Genomic DNA, 16,818 nt, shown 5'->3' with positions numbered 1-16,818 from the left:
GTGACAGACGGCTTGAGTCACGCTTCAGCTTAGGAGAAAAAAAGAATGAGTAATCATTTTGCTTGAATTGCAATAAGTATGAAATATTTCTCAGGAGCCAAAAAGAATCTTGGAAAAGCAGAAAGACATTCTTAAATGGCTGGTCATAATAGAAGCATTGTCACGTTGTAGTACTTCCTTCTTAAAGGGAAGAAAGTGTTGGGATTTGAAAACATTTCATTCATGAGTGTATGAAATGAGCACGCAGGATAGCACTTTTAGAAGAATTTAAACTAGTAATTAAAAATTAAAAAGCTGCAATTACCTGCTTTGGCTTTAATAAGTACAATTTGTCTTTGATGAGAATATCTAGTGAAAAAGCCCTACCTCTTCCCTTAGAGCCCAGAGATATATGATTATTGGAAGAATGAAAGTATTACCAAGTTTCCTGGGTTGCCAGCAAGGTGCCTTTCTGCAGCCAATTTGCATTTTAGTTTTGTAGCATTTTGGCTGTTGAAGCCCATATGTGTCGTGCTTTTAGGGAGGCAAAGAGTGCTGTTGGGGAAAAGTCCCTTTCTCTCCCTCCCTCCACCCCTTCCTAAAAATGACAGATTTTTTTTTTCTTAAGAAGGAACACCCTCATTTGAAAACTGCCATTGTCTTTGGAATTTTCTTCTTTAAAGTAGAGCTGTATTTTAAGAGAAAACGCATGTGCTGGCTATAGTTTTCTGGGTTAAATTCTTATTTTCACTTCGAAAATTTCTTTTCAGCTGGAAAAATGTTTTAAATTATAGCCATTAAAAAAATTGCTTCTAGCAAGCAAAAATACTGTGGAAAACCTGTAATTTAGACAAGTACCTAGGTTTTATTTGCTCTGTGCTGCTGAAATTTAGAATCCCTTCCCATTTACAGTTTACTTTTCACAGAACATTATTAACTTTTTGGCTTCATACATGATCTTCTGTCAGATGCTTTTGATTTGTAATTTAGCAAAGTATAATAAACAGTGCAAAAGTCATGAATTTTCCTCTGCATCCTGAGCTCTGTGGTAGGGAAAATGTGATAAAATGTGTACCTTAAGTCTTGTTTGATGATCTCTCAAAGCAAGTTTGCCTTCTGGAAATAATTTCTGGGGTTGAAGAGCATGGTATTAACAGATTTAATGTGGCTATTCAATGGATTGGTGGAGTACTATGTGAGGTTTAACAAAATGAGAGAGACAAATTGAACATCAACAAAACCTACATCTGTGAAGAATTATAAATTTAATTAGAAAAAAGGCAAACTTAAAAGACCTCATTAACTAATCAGAATTTGATGTTACTGATTTAAGATTCTTAAATGGATGAATTTTAAGTAGCTTTGCTATCATTGTCCTTTTTTTCTCGCCGTGTAGTACATAGTGCCCAATCTGCAATCTATGTTAAGGAGAAAGGTGTAAGAAAGACTTACAACAATCAAATTATACACAGTAATGTTAATAATAAAGGTATTAAGAAGAACGTGTATGCCATTTGGCATATAAGGTATTTTTAGTTTAAGGTTTAAGCAGAGTAGTGAGTATGAAGGGAGTGTGACAGCTCTTTTTTTTTTTTAAATGTGACCCATTTCTGTCCAGTTAAGGCCAAGCATTTGGGTTTTTTCCCCCACCTTTTATTTGATATGTGAGTTATGTTGCCAAACTTCAATTATCCAGAAACCTGTTGACAAAATGGGAATATATGAGAGAAAGCACAAGCACACACCACCCAGAAATGTTTTTATTCTATGAACTAACTGGTCGTCATAAGTGTGGTTCCTTACTACGTTGTAATTTTGTACTGCACATAAAAAACTGAAAGCACGTGAAGTGTAGCATTTTGTAAACTGTAACTAATTTCACTCACATCTGTGTCTAATTGTTGTCTGCATTCGCATTCTTGAGAGTAGATTTATTTTTCCTGGACCACTCTGTGGATTCAGCTGACCAGCCTAAGTGAGGATTAGTTGTTTTAAAGTTATTTTGATTAAAGAGTCATTTTTAAATTTGGTAACGTGCAACACATGGTTTAAATAATCCTTAAGACACAAAGGAATATATCTAAAGTACATCTAATGAAAATGAAAATTGTGGATATGAACTTTCACAAATCATGGAGTGTTGGAGGACATTTAAGGTACATTCTTAATTCACTTTGAATGAGCTGGTTATTCCTGTCCCATGAATACATAAATGAGATCTTTCTCACTATGCGCATACGTGAACATGTATATATGCATATATTGTATATATTTTCAAATGTACAGAAGTTACTATTTTTGTAAAAATTTGGTACTTAAAATAGTGATGATTACATGGGTTTTTTATTTCAATCAAGTATTAATGATTCTGTAGGGCATGTTGGAAAATATCAGTTAATTAAAGCATCCATTTGAAAAAGGAAGTTTTTTCTATTATAAAAGATATGTTTTAAAAGATCCTGTGCAAGAGGGAGTGAAGATAGCTCTGTAGGCAAACTTAGTTCTCACCTATAATTTTTTCCAGGTGTTTAAAAGTAACAGCAGCAGCATATCCTAAGGCACTCTGCAGCAGTTTCTGGGGTAAAGAACTGAGGGGGAAAAAAAACTTAAACCAAAATGCCCAGCTTTGACTGTATGTCCTAGTCTAGTTTGATTTGGCATGCAACGATGTATTGAAAAGCGTGTTATGCAGTACTTTAAGTACCCAGTTATAAAAAGATTGATGTTTTTCAGCATGCATTATTGCATGCTTCTTGACATCATTTGTAATGTTCTTCATTGCCTGACTGCCCCTAGCAGTTGTTTACTCTTGCTAGTTGTAATTCTGTCTGTGATTAAAAATAACAAAAAACCCACCCTACAGACACATAAATAGGATTTGCTTGGATGATTTTTATGGCACTTAAAATGCCTCATCTCCCTTGTCTTTGCTCTGTGATCATTTAAGAGATGTCAGTTCAGGTTGAATGGAAACGCACAAGAAGGATCCTCACTGCAGACATTAAGAGGGATATATACCTTGCCCAGAGAAGCTTTTGTGTGCTTTTAATCTACCAGTGTCTAGCAGTGTATTTCCACCTGAATTTTTTCACTTGATGACAATTGTTACAGGCCAGAGTTTGTTAGTAAAGCAACAGTGTTTTTCTGATGGAATATGAGAACTATTACTCACCTGAGTTATAAAAAGAATCATTTTATTAAACTAAAAAATTATTGGTGGGCTTCCCAGTGCAACCAGATTCCTTTTCTTCATGAGTGACCTCAAAGATAAATGCTACAACTTCCTCCCATTTATTCAGCCAGAAGTGTCCTTTTAAGTCATTTTATCAGAAATCTCATTAGCAACTGGAATTTTTACGAGTCAGACTATGCAATAACGTGTGGAGTTTTTATTTTAATTTGACCTGGCTGGAGATGGTCTTCTTTTAGAGATGGTTCTGTAAGGCTGTTGGCTATATAGTGAAGGTCTTTATCATAGGGAGACTTGTCCCTTGTTATTCTTTGCCCCTACCCACCCCCCCCCCTCCCCAAAAAAAATATCAGCATCTCCAGCTTGCCTTTGGGGTGAGCCTGACTTGTGGGTTCCCTTCCCAGTCACAGACGAAGGATGGTGAAGAGCAAAGGAAGAGGGAAACCAGTATGATGAGGGCAAGAATCTGTCAGGACTGAAGGGGAAAGGAGGGGTGAGAAGAGGCCAGAGGAGTGGAGGATGCTGAGGGGCCGGGGGCTGGAGCAGCCCGTGCTGCCCTTGGCGGGGCGGCGCGGCGGGGTTACCTTTGCGGGGTGCAGGCAGAGCCGAGCCGAGCCGAGCCGTGCCGTGGGAGGAGTGAGCCCCTCTGCAGCTGTCACGGGCCCCTGATGAATCACTATCCCGTCACTTGGCTGCCGTCCCCTGGCGCGGGGAGGAGGGAGAGAGACCTGCCGGGGAAACAACAGTTGAGCCTTCAATTTAAAGACAATATGCCTTTCACGGGCACCGCACCCTCCTCCTCTCCCTTTGGATTTAAAAGGACCAGAATTGTCATCCGCAGTGATATCCTTTCTTTAAATTAAGGCCTCATAGTAAAGCGGAGTAATAGAAGCTTCTGTTTGTTTCCCTGGTTTACAGGTGCAGAAGTCCCAAACCAGTTCAGATGTTGCTGTTTCCTCAAGCTGCAGGTAAGGATTTGACTGAAAATTGCTAATTTCTGGCAAGTCTTTAATTGTTGGGGATTTTTTTTTAGCTTCAAGTGATAAGTAAAATATTTATTCTTGTTTCCCTCATTAAGCAGATGAGTAAATGCTGGAGTGTAGCTTTTACATGCGTGCAACCAAGTCTGTAAACCATGAGGATGTAACTTTTTCACTAAATTGTTTGAGTTTATATTTGATTCTGGCATTTCAAACTCAGTGCAGTATCATCTTCTTTTTTGTGTAGATTGTTTCAGGTAAAGAAATACTAAATAAAGGGTTTATGTTTAGAACCTTTAGAACTGATAAAATTTCAGTTAAAATATGAAAGCTTCTTACCTGAAATGACACTTAGGCTTAAGGATATTTATACCATTACTGCAGGAGTAATTTTATGTATCATTTTAATAGTCTTTAAAAGAGCCTAAACATTTCTTTTAAACTGAAAAATTACTGGTTCAAATGCCTTGGAGGCGCAGTAACCTATGAAGTTTCTACTGGGAGCAATTACTTAGAATGAGTACATCAAATAACAATATTAAAAGTTTTAGGTATAAAGGAACGGAAGGATAGGGCACTTCAGTCATAAGCCCCACCATCAGCCAAGGGATATGGTCATGGTGGTGATGGACTGTTGGCCTTTTAATGTAAGGCTACTGAAAGCACAAATCTAAAATATTCAGCTGTTTTGTGCTGCTTAAACATTTAATTTTTTGCTTATCGGAATTGCTCTTTTCTCATGTGACTAAGCGACAGCTGCTGAGGTGCAGCAGAGTGGCTGGGGCACACTAACGCCCGTATGGATTCACTGTATGTCTGTCATATCCCTTTTCAGTTGGCACGCTTTATGTAATCCACAAAGCAAACAAAGTGAGCAGACATAATAATGTTTTAATGCTGCATTTGTTTCAAAGGAAACAGAGGAACAATTAAGTAGTTTGCCAGAGTAAACACATACATCAGGAATATCTCATTCCCTGTCAGTAGATGATAGGTTTCCGCAATTGCTTCAAGTGTTTTATTTGGTTTGGAGGCCCATTATATTGCCACTGAGTGGTAAATCTTGAAAAAGCAGAGTGTTAATTTGTTGTTAAGAGAATATATGTCTTCATATATTGGTGATTCTGTCTTTGTATGTAGTTTAAAAATACACGATTAAATAAATTTTCTAAGTATAGTACTGGGAATCTAAATTTTATTTCGTTACAAAGCTGCAAAAATAATTACAGTAGCTGGCCAGTCCATGTGTGGGGCTACAACATGAGTTAAGCACTGGAAAAGATCAAGTTGGGAGATAGTAGCTAATTTTTTCTAAGTGTTTCTGGGATGTTGATAAATAGCAGTCTGCATCTCATAAAGGCAGTTCCTCTGTAATTATGTTGACTTATGTCACTAAAACTAGTTGCATCTTGTTTGCAGGTCTATGGAAATGCAGGATCTAGCTAGCCCACATAGACGACTAAGTGGTAGTAGTGAATCCCCCAGTGGTCCAAAACTTGATAACTCCCATATAAATAATAATTCCATGACAACCCAATGGCACAGAAGGTGAGCCAGTCTTTTTCTTTTAGTGTTTCATAATTTGTTTTTTCTCCTTGTCGCTTTGGTGTTCTTGCAGTCAGCAAGCCATATAATGTCTTACTATTTTAAGTGTTCCGTGTTTATTCATATGGTACATAAAGGCAATGTTCAATGTTTATCAGTAGTTACTATTATCAAGTTTCAGCAATAGCTTTCATTACAAGTTTATGTTTCTTTCGTGGAGTTTGAATGGACTGAGCAGGTAGTATGTGCAGAGCTTAAATTTTAAAAAAAGTCAAAAACCTGAAAAGTCTAATGATGAGAGAAAAAAAAGTAGGTGTTTACAATTGCCACAGTACAAAATGCAATTTTCCAGTCTTTTTTACTAGTTTGGTATTTCTTTAGGTTCTCACTTTTTGCAAGCTCCTAAGGCTATGAGAATTTTGTCAAGTAGGCTAATAAAACTGAGTGCTGAAAGTTCCTCAGGCTAGCTTGCTGCTCTGATGGAGTGGCCAAAATTCAAACAGGTGTAGTAATTCAATGGGGTAAACTGATACCTATTTCTGAAGAAGCAGTCAGGCAGTTGATAAGTTATGTTTGTTCTCAGTAGAATACTAACAACAGAACAACCTAACAGCTTTGCCAGTAATATAATACATCTATAATACATAATACATATAATGAAACACAGAAGGGTTTATACAACAAGCAGCAAAAAATGCTCTTTCCTGAAGCATTTCTGTGGCAATAGTGAGAAAGATCGTACGTGACATTTGGCTGGCCGTGTGAACAGACACTTAATGCATTACTAGAAAAGGGAGTCATGCAGCTTCAGTATTGCTCTTCAGTATAAACATATAGGTAAACAGCTACAACCCTTGTAGCAAAGATATGCCTTTTTTTTCCTAAAAACTGGGTCATAGTAGGGCCGTCAGACTCTTTAGGATTATGGACATGCATTGCCTTTTTCCAGGAAAGGCACATGTCAATCAAACAGATGTTGTCCCTCCCTCAATTCCCCAAACATCTCTGTTATTCATTCTAATTGGAGTCCTTGGTAGTGGGGACGGTTTATGGGTTATCAGATTAACAGGAATTTGTGCCAGACTTGTGTGTAATTTACTTTTTGCTATTGCTATGAAAGTGTTGCTGCAATCAAATATTAAGCCATTTGAAAAAAAAAATAGCTCTTTAAAGAATAAATAAAGTGCTTACTCTGTTCATGTATTTTAAGCAGAAAAAAATTGTATGTCCATAAATGAGTCTTCTTCCTTTAAAATACACAAATATGTTATTATATTTTTATATCATATTACCAGGTATATACCACTTCTGGTACAGGATAAAATTGCCCTTTCAAATTAAAATTCCTCTAGCTCACAGAAGCCTTTGTTGTAAACTTCGTGAGCTTTTCTACCTTCTATATAACTTGAAGGTTCTTTTGTAGCACAAAAAACAGGGGGTGTTCCTTGAAACACTGAAAGATGTTCATCATCTGACTTGACTTTTTGTTCAGCATGTGATGCTGTGTGCACTCTAAGAAATTCTTAATATTACTTTGTCAGGAAATAAGGTATATATTGTATCTATCTATTAATGCACTGACCTCAGGTAGAAAATAATTTTGGAAATAATATCCCAACTTCTAGGTAGGTATCGGAGTTTATCAAAGAAAGTCAATTAAACCATGGTAACTTATTTATCTGACACTAGAATTTTACAGTTTTGGAGTAAATTCTACCCAGAAAGCTCTAACTTGCAATACATGTTTGCCTCCTGAGACAAAGCCAAACAGTTTTCTTTTGTTTGCCCTTTTCCCTCAGGTGACATGACCCTCCTCAGCACTGCAGACTGGTTGCTCAGCCCTAGCACACAGAGCCCCGCAGGTTTGGGTGCTGCAGTGGGCGCAGCAGGCGTGGGCACTCAGCATGCGATTTCAGATTTGCTCCAAAAGTGTCCCAAGCAATAGCTTGTGCTTGCTGGTTCTGCTCTAAGCTTTCTAATTTGAAAATTCCTGTCTCTGATTGCTCTTAAGTGACAAAGAAAGAAAAGTTTTTCAAAGAAACTAGTAGAATAATTTATTTCTGAATGAGATGTGTGCCAAGAGAGAAAATTTGTGAGTGAAGCAGATGTCTAAGAATCTGAAGGTGGAATTTTTACTGCTAATCTCTTTTATCTTGAGAAAATGTTTTGTTAGGCTCCTTGAGCTGCTAAAGAGACTTAAGAAAAAGTGGAGTGAATGAAGCAAAAGTTTCCTATTTTTTAAATGAAGGATGAAGTAAAATTATTTTTTGTGGGATCCTTGAAGCAGAATCCTGCTGAGACACAAGTTTGATTGTAAGGATGCGGTTGTAAGGGCTCGCCGAACACCTCTTCTTAGATGCTGCAATGTGGTTTGCCTGCTTGTTGCACATGGAGTGGAGATGTGTGTTGCTGGAGCTTCACATGTCAAATATAATATGTGAGACCAGCGTCCAGTCTACCATGCACACATTCTCACTAATGTGAAAGAGCCCTCCTTCTCTAGCATAAGGGATCTTCATGTGACTGAGAAGCAGGGCCTCTAGGTATTTGCATGTTATAAATATCTTGTAAAGATATGTTAAATTTTATTTGACTGTGAGTGTGATTTTGACAGGTTTCCATACCCTGAAGCACAGGATATGTTCACTAGATGAGGGGAAGGGAAGAAAAAAGAAGAAGCAGAAAAAATACCCATCCGAAAGTGAAATGGCTCCATTTCAAACAAATGTTCATTAATTCCTCTAAGGCACATTTTCAGACTTGTCTTCTATTGATGTTTTTCTGCAAGAGGATGTGGTTGGAAGATAGCTCACGTTGTTAGCTAATATTTTTAGCTTCACATTTAGCTGTAAATTTTCAAAGCACTGAATGGGGATTTAGTTGTGCAATTGAGTCTGAATTTAATCTCTACATGCAGCTTATAAATAATAACTCTTTGTGTGCTTAATTTCACTTTGATAGAGCAAAATTCTTCTCCTGGCCAGGCAGTATGGTCTTCATTGATGGTGAAGTAACGAGGAAATTATAGACCTTGACCAGACAGAAATTTCCCAGGATCAAATGCAGAGGAGTAACACTAAAATGTCTGGCTAAAGGCATTCAGAAAAATCAGTCCTAGTATGCCAAGATGGTGCTGATTATATAAATACTACAGTATTTGAGGTTTCCATGTTCTCCTTAAGTGTATTTCCACAACATACCCTCTATTGTAGAAAAGAGCAGACACTGGACATCATAAAAATTATGGCTCTCTATGACTTGCCTAAGAAAATCTCTTAAAAAAAATATTGGAGTAGGGATCAAAATATTCATAGTTGTGCCTTATCTCTAATCTTCCTTTGTCAGTGAATTGCCATGGTGGTTTGATACTGAAGGAGTTAAAGGAACAATAACAACAGAAGCTCATAAAATTGCCATTCATTAATTTTTATCAGACAGCTGGTGGCTATTCCAACACCAGTGCCCACTTTGGTAGATACCCTTTAGAGGGAAAAGGCCATGAGTAATCAATAAATTTGAAAGGAGTAGGAAATCTGTTTTCCATAGCAGACAACTTCATCCAGTTTCTGCCTATGGTGATCTTTACTTTTATCTAAAGAATGTAAATCAAATCTGATGGATGGCATAGAGAGAGAAACAGAAGCCTGCAGCCCATCGTGATGATGTTGTATGAAACTGGAATGGAACAGAATGGATGAAGACTGGGCAAAGGAGCTGTGATTTTCTGAGCAACTACTTAATTCATTTAAGGAGTACAGGCCTGCTACTGCCCTTTTATTTGAGCCTTCAAGAGGGAAGGAGGGAAGGCATTGTCATATCAAGTGGGAAGGGAAAATGGATAACAAATTGAAGATCAGATTTTCAAAGATACATAGGAAGGGAGGCTTCAAAGGGAGTTGGACATCAAAATTCCTTTGAAAAAAAATGATTCTCACTCTTTGAGTACCTGCTGCAACATGAGAATGAGATCTCACACAAAGGCAGTCAAAGCTCTCCACTACGAGACTATCTGATGTGTGGCCATTAGAAAGGTTGTTTTAAGTCTGGTGAACATAAATCCATCTTCAGGGTTTCAAAAGGCAGCACTGTGTGGTATGTTTGCTGTCAAGTTGCAGTATTACAGAATGGAGAAAAAATTATTTTCAGTATTTCCTAAAGTAATGGGGAGTAAGATGTTGAAATCCATAGAGAGGGTAGAGCTGGTTGTTATGGCAAGTGATGTAGATTTCTCTAAATAAATTATATTTCTATAAATTATATTTCTTGTAATTCTAGCAATATTTTGTAGCACTCAAAATAGTATTTTAGTATTGCAATTAAGCAATTCATATTGGCAATGAATGTTTTTTAATTTATTCCTATGTTTTTATATTTTTCATATTTTTCTATGCTTTGGGGTACAAAGTTGTGGTAGGTGATGGTAATCAGATAAAATGATGCTTTTTTTGTTGATGGTTGGATTCTGGTACCTTTTAATTACTCATTTCTGGAGTTCCTGCTAATTATGTATGCTGAAGTTTCTATACTTTTGTCTTCAGTAAGAAGCTTGATGGTATGAAACTTGTAATTGATACCTCCATATTTAGACATCCTGAAATAATAGCATACTAAAGGTAGATGTAATGTTTGCCTTTAAGTAGGGTATTAGCAGAAAAAGCTGTGGATTCCTTACTCATCCCAGAAGAGTGCAAGAGAACAGTTGTTTGGCCATAGGCAAAAATTGCAGAGGTCCTGGGCTCCCAAAAGCAAGCTGGCAGTCTGTAGAGGCTAGTATGAGTCTTCAACTTGATGTCACTTCTGAAGGACAAAAATGAGATACAGCAGGTTTATGTGAAGGAAAGGGGCTGGCTTGGACTGTCCTTTCTTCCCTCCTCTCCACCTTTTTCTCCTTGCTGTATGACATTGGCTTCCTTCCAGACTCTTTGTCTTACCTGTGCTTTTATTCTCCTGCTTCCCCAAGAGTCTTTCTGTCTGTTCTGAGCATATGTAGCATAATGCTCTATTATTCCTCTTTCATAGGTACTTGGCTAGTGAGATGACTTGTCCACTTCTCTGCTGACTCAGCTGAGCAACTCCTTTTGCAAGGTCTTGGGGAGGAGACTGGCTAATAAATATTTATGTACTTACTGTCTTTTCTTTTTGTATGTATTTATATCCATTTTTGAAAGATTCTCTATTTTGGTTTCCTCCATAAGTTTTTCCTGAAAGAAAGGACCTCATTTATGTGATAAGTTAATAGCAATACTGGTTCCCACAGGCATTTGAGGGAGACAAAACACTCCAAATGGCAAATTACTTTACAAAAAAAAAAGGAACATCTTGGAATTATTTTAATATAATTTATTTTTGCAAGCTTCTCATATAGATGTTCACAGCACATGCTGTTTCAGATTGTGGATGAAGTCTGGTGGTGTGAGAGCACCCTGTGAGTGTGTCTGAGGGTCCCACAGCTCCACGTGCACAGTGGTTGTGCACAGGCTGTGGGATTTCAAGGAACTGTGAGGATGTCCACTAGTTTACTGAAAACTGTAGGCACAACACATCATTCTAGGTGTGGTATCTTTCCAGTGGGACCAGCCTGTTATGCACGTGTACAATTGTGTGATTCCAAACACAAACGTCATATGAAATGTCATATGCCATATGCCTGGCCAGTAATACAAATGAGAAGGAAATCCAGCCCCAGCTGTCACTGTGCACCTGCAGAAACTCCAAGGAACAGAAGTAGAACATCTTAGTCAAAGATCACACCTTAGTAGGGTGGTGTTTGAAGAGCCTTAGCAACTTCAGATTTGTGACTTGATGATTTAGCATTTGCATTTGCATCTTATAATCTTCTGATGGGTTTTGCTTGTCCTAGGTAGACAAGCATGAAACTTGGTTACACTTCAGGGTTAGCCATGTCATCTGACCCTGGTCAGTGAGTGAAGTACCCATGCTTCCAGGTTTGATGAAACAAGCTAGGGAATTTGCTGCTGCTGGAGCTGGCTGGAGGGGAATGGAGGCTAGCACTATCCCTCTTTGTCCAGGTGAATTTAAGTCTGTCAGTCCTGGAGTTCAGACCCCGGCCAAGTTATTTCCCATTAATGGAAAGTCCCACCTGCTTTGTCATTGTGCTTCTGTCTTCATGAGTTAGTCTTGTGTCTTGTACACCTAAATGTCAGAGCAGGCTTGACTTCTACATGCTGCTCTCTTGCTCCCTTGAAGAAGTCCATGTTCCCAGAAGGCAGTGAAGAAAACCTTCTTTGCCATTAATGGCTGGGTCTGTGATGTTTTTTGGTCATTCTGTCTGGCTTTGGTTAAAGAATATGAAGACTGCTTGGGAATGCTGCAAACTGTTAAACATGCATGGTCAGACTCCCAGTTAAAAAGAGGAAAAGAAAAAAAGGGAATAGAATAGTCCATGACACCTCTAAAAGGATTGGTTTTGGATATATGCTGCCTCCATTTTCAGAGCAGAGACACAAACATTTGGTATAATTGGACATGTGAGTGTGAAGGGGTAAGAACCTTAGCTTGATTCAGATGCTCTCATCTCCTAACTGCAGTGAATGAGACTGTTTTAACCCATGACTGTACCTGTCAAAAAAAATCCAAGTTGAATCTTGCTTAGCAGCTACAAATACTGTCCAACCTTGTCTCTATACAGATGTTTTTGAATTTTCTTTCTGATTTTGCACTGTAGCTGTGACACCATTTCTTTGTAAATTTAAGGTTTTTACTGCTAGGTGAGCAGGTACAAGGATGTTAAAGGTGTTTCACCTGAAATGGATAACATAAGAGCAAGATGAGGGTCATGGGGGTGTATGTGGTGAAACCTAAGTGTTAGCCACAGCCCAAATACTGGAGAAGTTTTGAAGCCTCTTACATCAGAGGAGGGGAAAGCAGGGAACAGTCTGGGCTTGAACTAGAATGTGCTGCTTTGAGCAGGGACTTTCTTTGAAAACCATACAAAAATTTAGGCTGGAAATTACCTTCTGGTAGTTTCCAGACAATGAGATTCAGGAAGAGTTCTCTGCTTTGAGAAGCAGTAGCAAGTAAGTTTATCAGGCTTCATGGTCAGAAGCTGATGATTTGATAATCTGTGATGGGAAGAGACAATAATATCCTGGATAGGAATTAGTACAACCGAGTAACCTGTAACCTTTTTATAATTGCAAGGTTCTTCACTACAGTTTGAATAAAATAATGGAAAATCATCAGCTTAGAGGTTCAAGATAGAATTTTCATCTTGTTGTTAGTGACAACTATCTTTAAGCTTCCAGGTGAACTCTGAGCTTCTAGTGAGTACAGAAAGAGGATGGTGTCAAGCAAAACAGTATGTGAAGAGCAACTGATACATAAAATACTTAATCAAGATTTACATGGTGTTTAGCTACTACTATTATTTGAAGATCAGACAAGGCAAAATAGGGCAAGAGATTATGTTTTTATGTATGTCTGTAAACAAACTAACCACTACACTTTGTTGAGTCTCTTTGTAGCCCATGAATACTGAGAGCTGTCAGCCAGGAATAATTTCATTTTGCCCACTCATTCATTTTACCCACTTATTTGTATAATACAAAGAGCATAATATTATAGTGTTAATTCAATCTTAAAACTGCACAATTAAAACCAATTCAATTAGTCAGGCATGTTTGCAATATTTCTATTCTGATTTAGTGTATATGGCATAGCTGTTAACAAAGATGAGTTCAGTAGAGCAAGCCTTATATGTATTTAATGTAATAAAAGCAATTTTTAAAAGATATTTTAAAACCTTATTTTTTCATGCTTGAAGGTGCAATCTTTATGAGGTATTTCTACAATTTCTGTGTTAGGAGTAGCCAAATATTAGATCTTTAAATCCATATTTAAAATAGCCAGCATCTCATTCCTCGTAACACTCTTTACTGATATATATACCAGGAACTGCATGACAAGCTGTGAACTCAGAAAGTTGTTATTTGGCCAATGAACCACATGAACTTGTGGGTTCTGGTCTGAAGTTCTCTCTCTCGGTGGAGTTCAGAAACTGCCATGTAAGTAATTTTTTAACCACGTTTTGCTATACAGCTGACAAAACAGGGCACATTGCACTTGCAATCTCTAAGTTCCTTTAGAAGAAAAATCTTGACAATCAATATAACATTAGCTCAGCAATTGTGATATCTCTGAATTTTTGTGCTTTTTTCTCCAAGCTAGCATTTGTGCTATTATCTGCTACTCCTATTTTTTTCTATTGCTCTGTATGTTGTTTTCTTACGCAGTTTCTTTTTAAATCTTTTTAGATTCTCACAAATGACTAGAAACAAAAAATAAGGAGGAAAAATATCTCTTTGTTAGATTTGGTTTCTTAAGCTCCTTGGTATATAAATCAAATCTAAATCACTGGTTCTAAATAAACACTGAATTTTTGCAGAAGATAAGGCAGTCTTCTTCTTGAACTTCTTATTGATAATCTGTTTTATTACATGAGTGGTTTGGGTGGCCCTAAAGCTTGGTAGTACATTGTTAAATCAGAGTCTGTCTCTAGACTTCAAGTCTGATGATTCTGCACCTCTGTAAAGGTCAGTTTTGATAAAGGAGCAGCAGAAATGGGAACTTTCCTGTGTTGCTTTCCATGGTCTCTGCCACAACTGAGCATGGTGTTGTTGGCTGTTACTGGCAAGCTTGCAATGTGTGCTGTCTAGATGTGGCAATATTCCCACTCCTTTCCCAGTGTCATCTTGTGAAAGCTTAGGACATATTGCAGAAATGTTAATTGTCATGGAAAATGTGAAGAGCTGGAATCCAGAGCATCCGTAGGCAGCATGTGGCAGGGTGAGATCTGTGCCCGACCAAAGCCTGGCTTCCTTGGACAGCTCCATATGTCTCTCATCATAGACATGGATGACTCATGTGCTGCTGGGACAGACTGTGAGACTTGTATCCTTAGGCAGTCCCTTTGCAGTTCTCTTTCCCCATGATCCTGGGATGAAATATGGTCCCTTGCAGGTCAGTTTTTGCCTCGGACAAACAAGAGACCTTCCTTTAAAGTAAGAATACATGTAAATGTTTCCAGCAGCTAAACCCATGGCTATTCTCAGTTTATTTCTTTGAATAGCGAGATTTCATCCTCTTAAATGTGCTTAGGCTGATAGAAGGAAATACACAGATAGAAGGACATTTTCAGGCATTTTGATTAAAGTGCTTGGGGAATGGAGAGTTTTTCAGGACCTCTTCACCTTTATTAAATTCCCAACTGTCTGTGACACAAAGGTTCATTAAGGTTATGGTTGTTTCTAAAGGCAGCATGATAAAGCACGTTTATTATCACCCAAGTCATGGGTATCCAGATTAGGAATAATGGGAACATCCTTTCTTATATCCTGTTTTTCTTGTATTCAGGAGATAAAACAGCTGAGAGAGAAGACAAATTTTTTATGAAAAATTGCTGAGCACCTCAATCATCAACTGGAATTCATTCCCATCAAAAAGGCACTGCATTGTATTTCATGTTTTCCTGATCTTCAAAAGTAGTATGTCTAGTAAACAGCATTCAGTTTTAAACTAAGTTGCACAGAAATATTGCTCATTAGCTACAGAGACAGAAATTCCATTTTGATGATGTTTTTTCTGAAAATGGTATCTTGAACAAGGATCCAGAGAGGTGCTCAGAGGCCCATTCAACTGTGGAACATTTCCAGTGATGGGGCAGCCACAGCTCCTCTGGGCAACTTGTTCCTGTGCCTTACTGCCCTCAGAGTAAAGAATTTCTTCCTGATATCTAATCTAAACCTACTCTCTTTCCCTTTGGATCCATTGTCCCTTTTCCTGTCACTACATGTTCTTGTAAAAGGTCCTTCTCCATCTTTCTTATGGGCTCCCTTCAGGTACTGGAAGGCCACAACTAGGTCATCCCAAAACCTTTTCTATCAATCCGAAATCCCTTAGCCTTTCCTTGCAGGGGAGGTGCTCCACTCCTCTAATCATCTTGGTGTCCCTCTCTGGACTTGTTCCAACAGGCTGATGTCCTTCCTGTGCTGGATGCAGTACTCCCAGTTGTGTCTCAAAGAGCAGAGCAGGGGGCAGAATCCCCTCCCTTGCCCTGCTGGCCACGCTGCTTTTGATGCAGCCCAGGATACAGCTGGGCTTTCTGGGCTGCAAATGGACATTGCCAGCTCTCATGTAACCTCTCATCCACCAGAAATCCCAAGTCCTTTTCAGAAGGGCTGCTTTTTATCTAGGACAAATGATGGATGCTATGCTTTTCTATATTGTGTGAACCCTAGCATAGTCTTCAGACTGCTAATTTGCAGTGATCCAAAAATGAGGAATAAGGCATATTGTTTCTCCAATAGAGAAAAGGAAGAGTTTGGAGAAAGCACATACTGAAAGCTTCCACCCTTTACTCCAAGTTAGGTTGATCTGTCTTATCTTCCTCTCTTTTCCCCCACCACAGATACCAGCTATAGAGGAAAGCATCTTTCATTGTTATTCCCAAAAGTATAATTGCATTATGGAAATTAAATTCAGAAGACTTGCAAATTCTGGGGGAACTCAGAGAAGAGAGAAGAATGAGTCTGACTGTAAAATGTAGCTGTGATAACCTTCTAAGAAAAAGCAGAAGATAATGTAGATGCTACAATTTTTCATATCTAGACTGACAAACTGTAGAACATGCTGTGAAAGTCTGGTAGTTTCTGAAAAAATACTTGTGATAGACACTTTGCAATAAGTATTTCGTTGTATCTGTGTGTTAGACTTTCAGTATTTAGTCATTAAATGGATGGTGAATAACTTACATGCCATGGTTTTAATACCTTTGTATTAGAGTTATGGTTCAGATCATGAGTGCACTTTTGAAGTGAACCTCGTGGCCACCTTTTCTTACCACATTAATTCCCCTTAGGGAGTCTCTTGGACTTCACTTGTTTCAAAAAAGCTTTGCAGAAGTACAGCTAATGTTCTCAAGCTGAATAACCCCTCTCAAAAATACCTAACCTCCGGACACTGGACCCTCTGCACCAGCCATTTCATTTCATGAAACTTTCCTAAATGGACTGCACTGCTTGTAAAAGATGATACAGCAGTTTTGTGTGCAGCTAAGCATTGACCTCCCAAGTTATCAGACAAAAATCCTGCATGAGAGTCAAAAGA

At 38.2% G+C, this 16,818-nt stretch overlaps 1 protein-coding gene across 1 annotated transcript in view; it reads left to right on the top strand.

Moving 5' to 3' along the window:
- The window catches only part of EYA1 (EYA transcriptional coactivator and phosphatase 1), a 162,723-nt gene that overhangs the window by 70,066 nt on the left and 75,839 nt on the right, over nucleotides 1-16,818 (top strand). Inside the window, 4 exon segments of the mRNA XM_032127417.1 lie at nucleotides 4,088-4,137; nucleotides 5,569-5,683; nucleotides 5,685-5,697; nucleotides 7,494-7,556. Of these exon segments, the coding sequence (XP_031983308.1) occupies nucleotides 4,088-4,137; nucleotides 5,569-5,683; nucleotides 5,685-5,697; nucleotides 7,494-7,556 (241 nt within the window).

Source organism: Corvus moneduloides, chromosome 1 (genome assembly GCF_009650955.1).
Source record: "Corvus moneduloides isolate bCorMon1 chromosome 1, bCorMon1.pri, whole genome shotgun sequence".
NCBI classification, from domain to species: Eukaryota; Metazoa; Chordata; class Aves; order Passeriformes; family Corvidae; genus Corvus; species Corvus moneduloides.
This window is presented reverse-complemented; position numbering and strand designations above follow the sequence as displayed.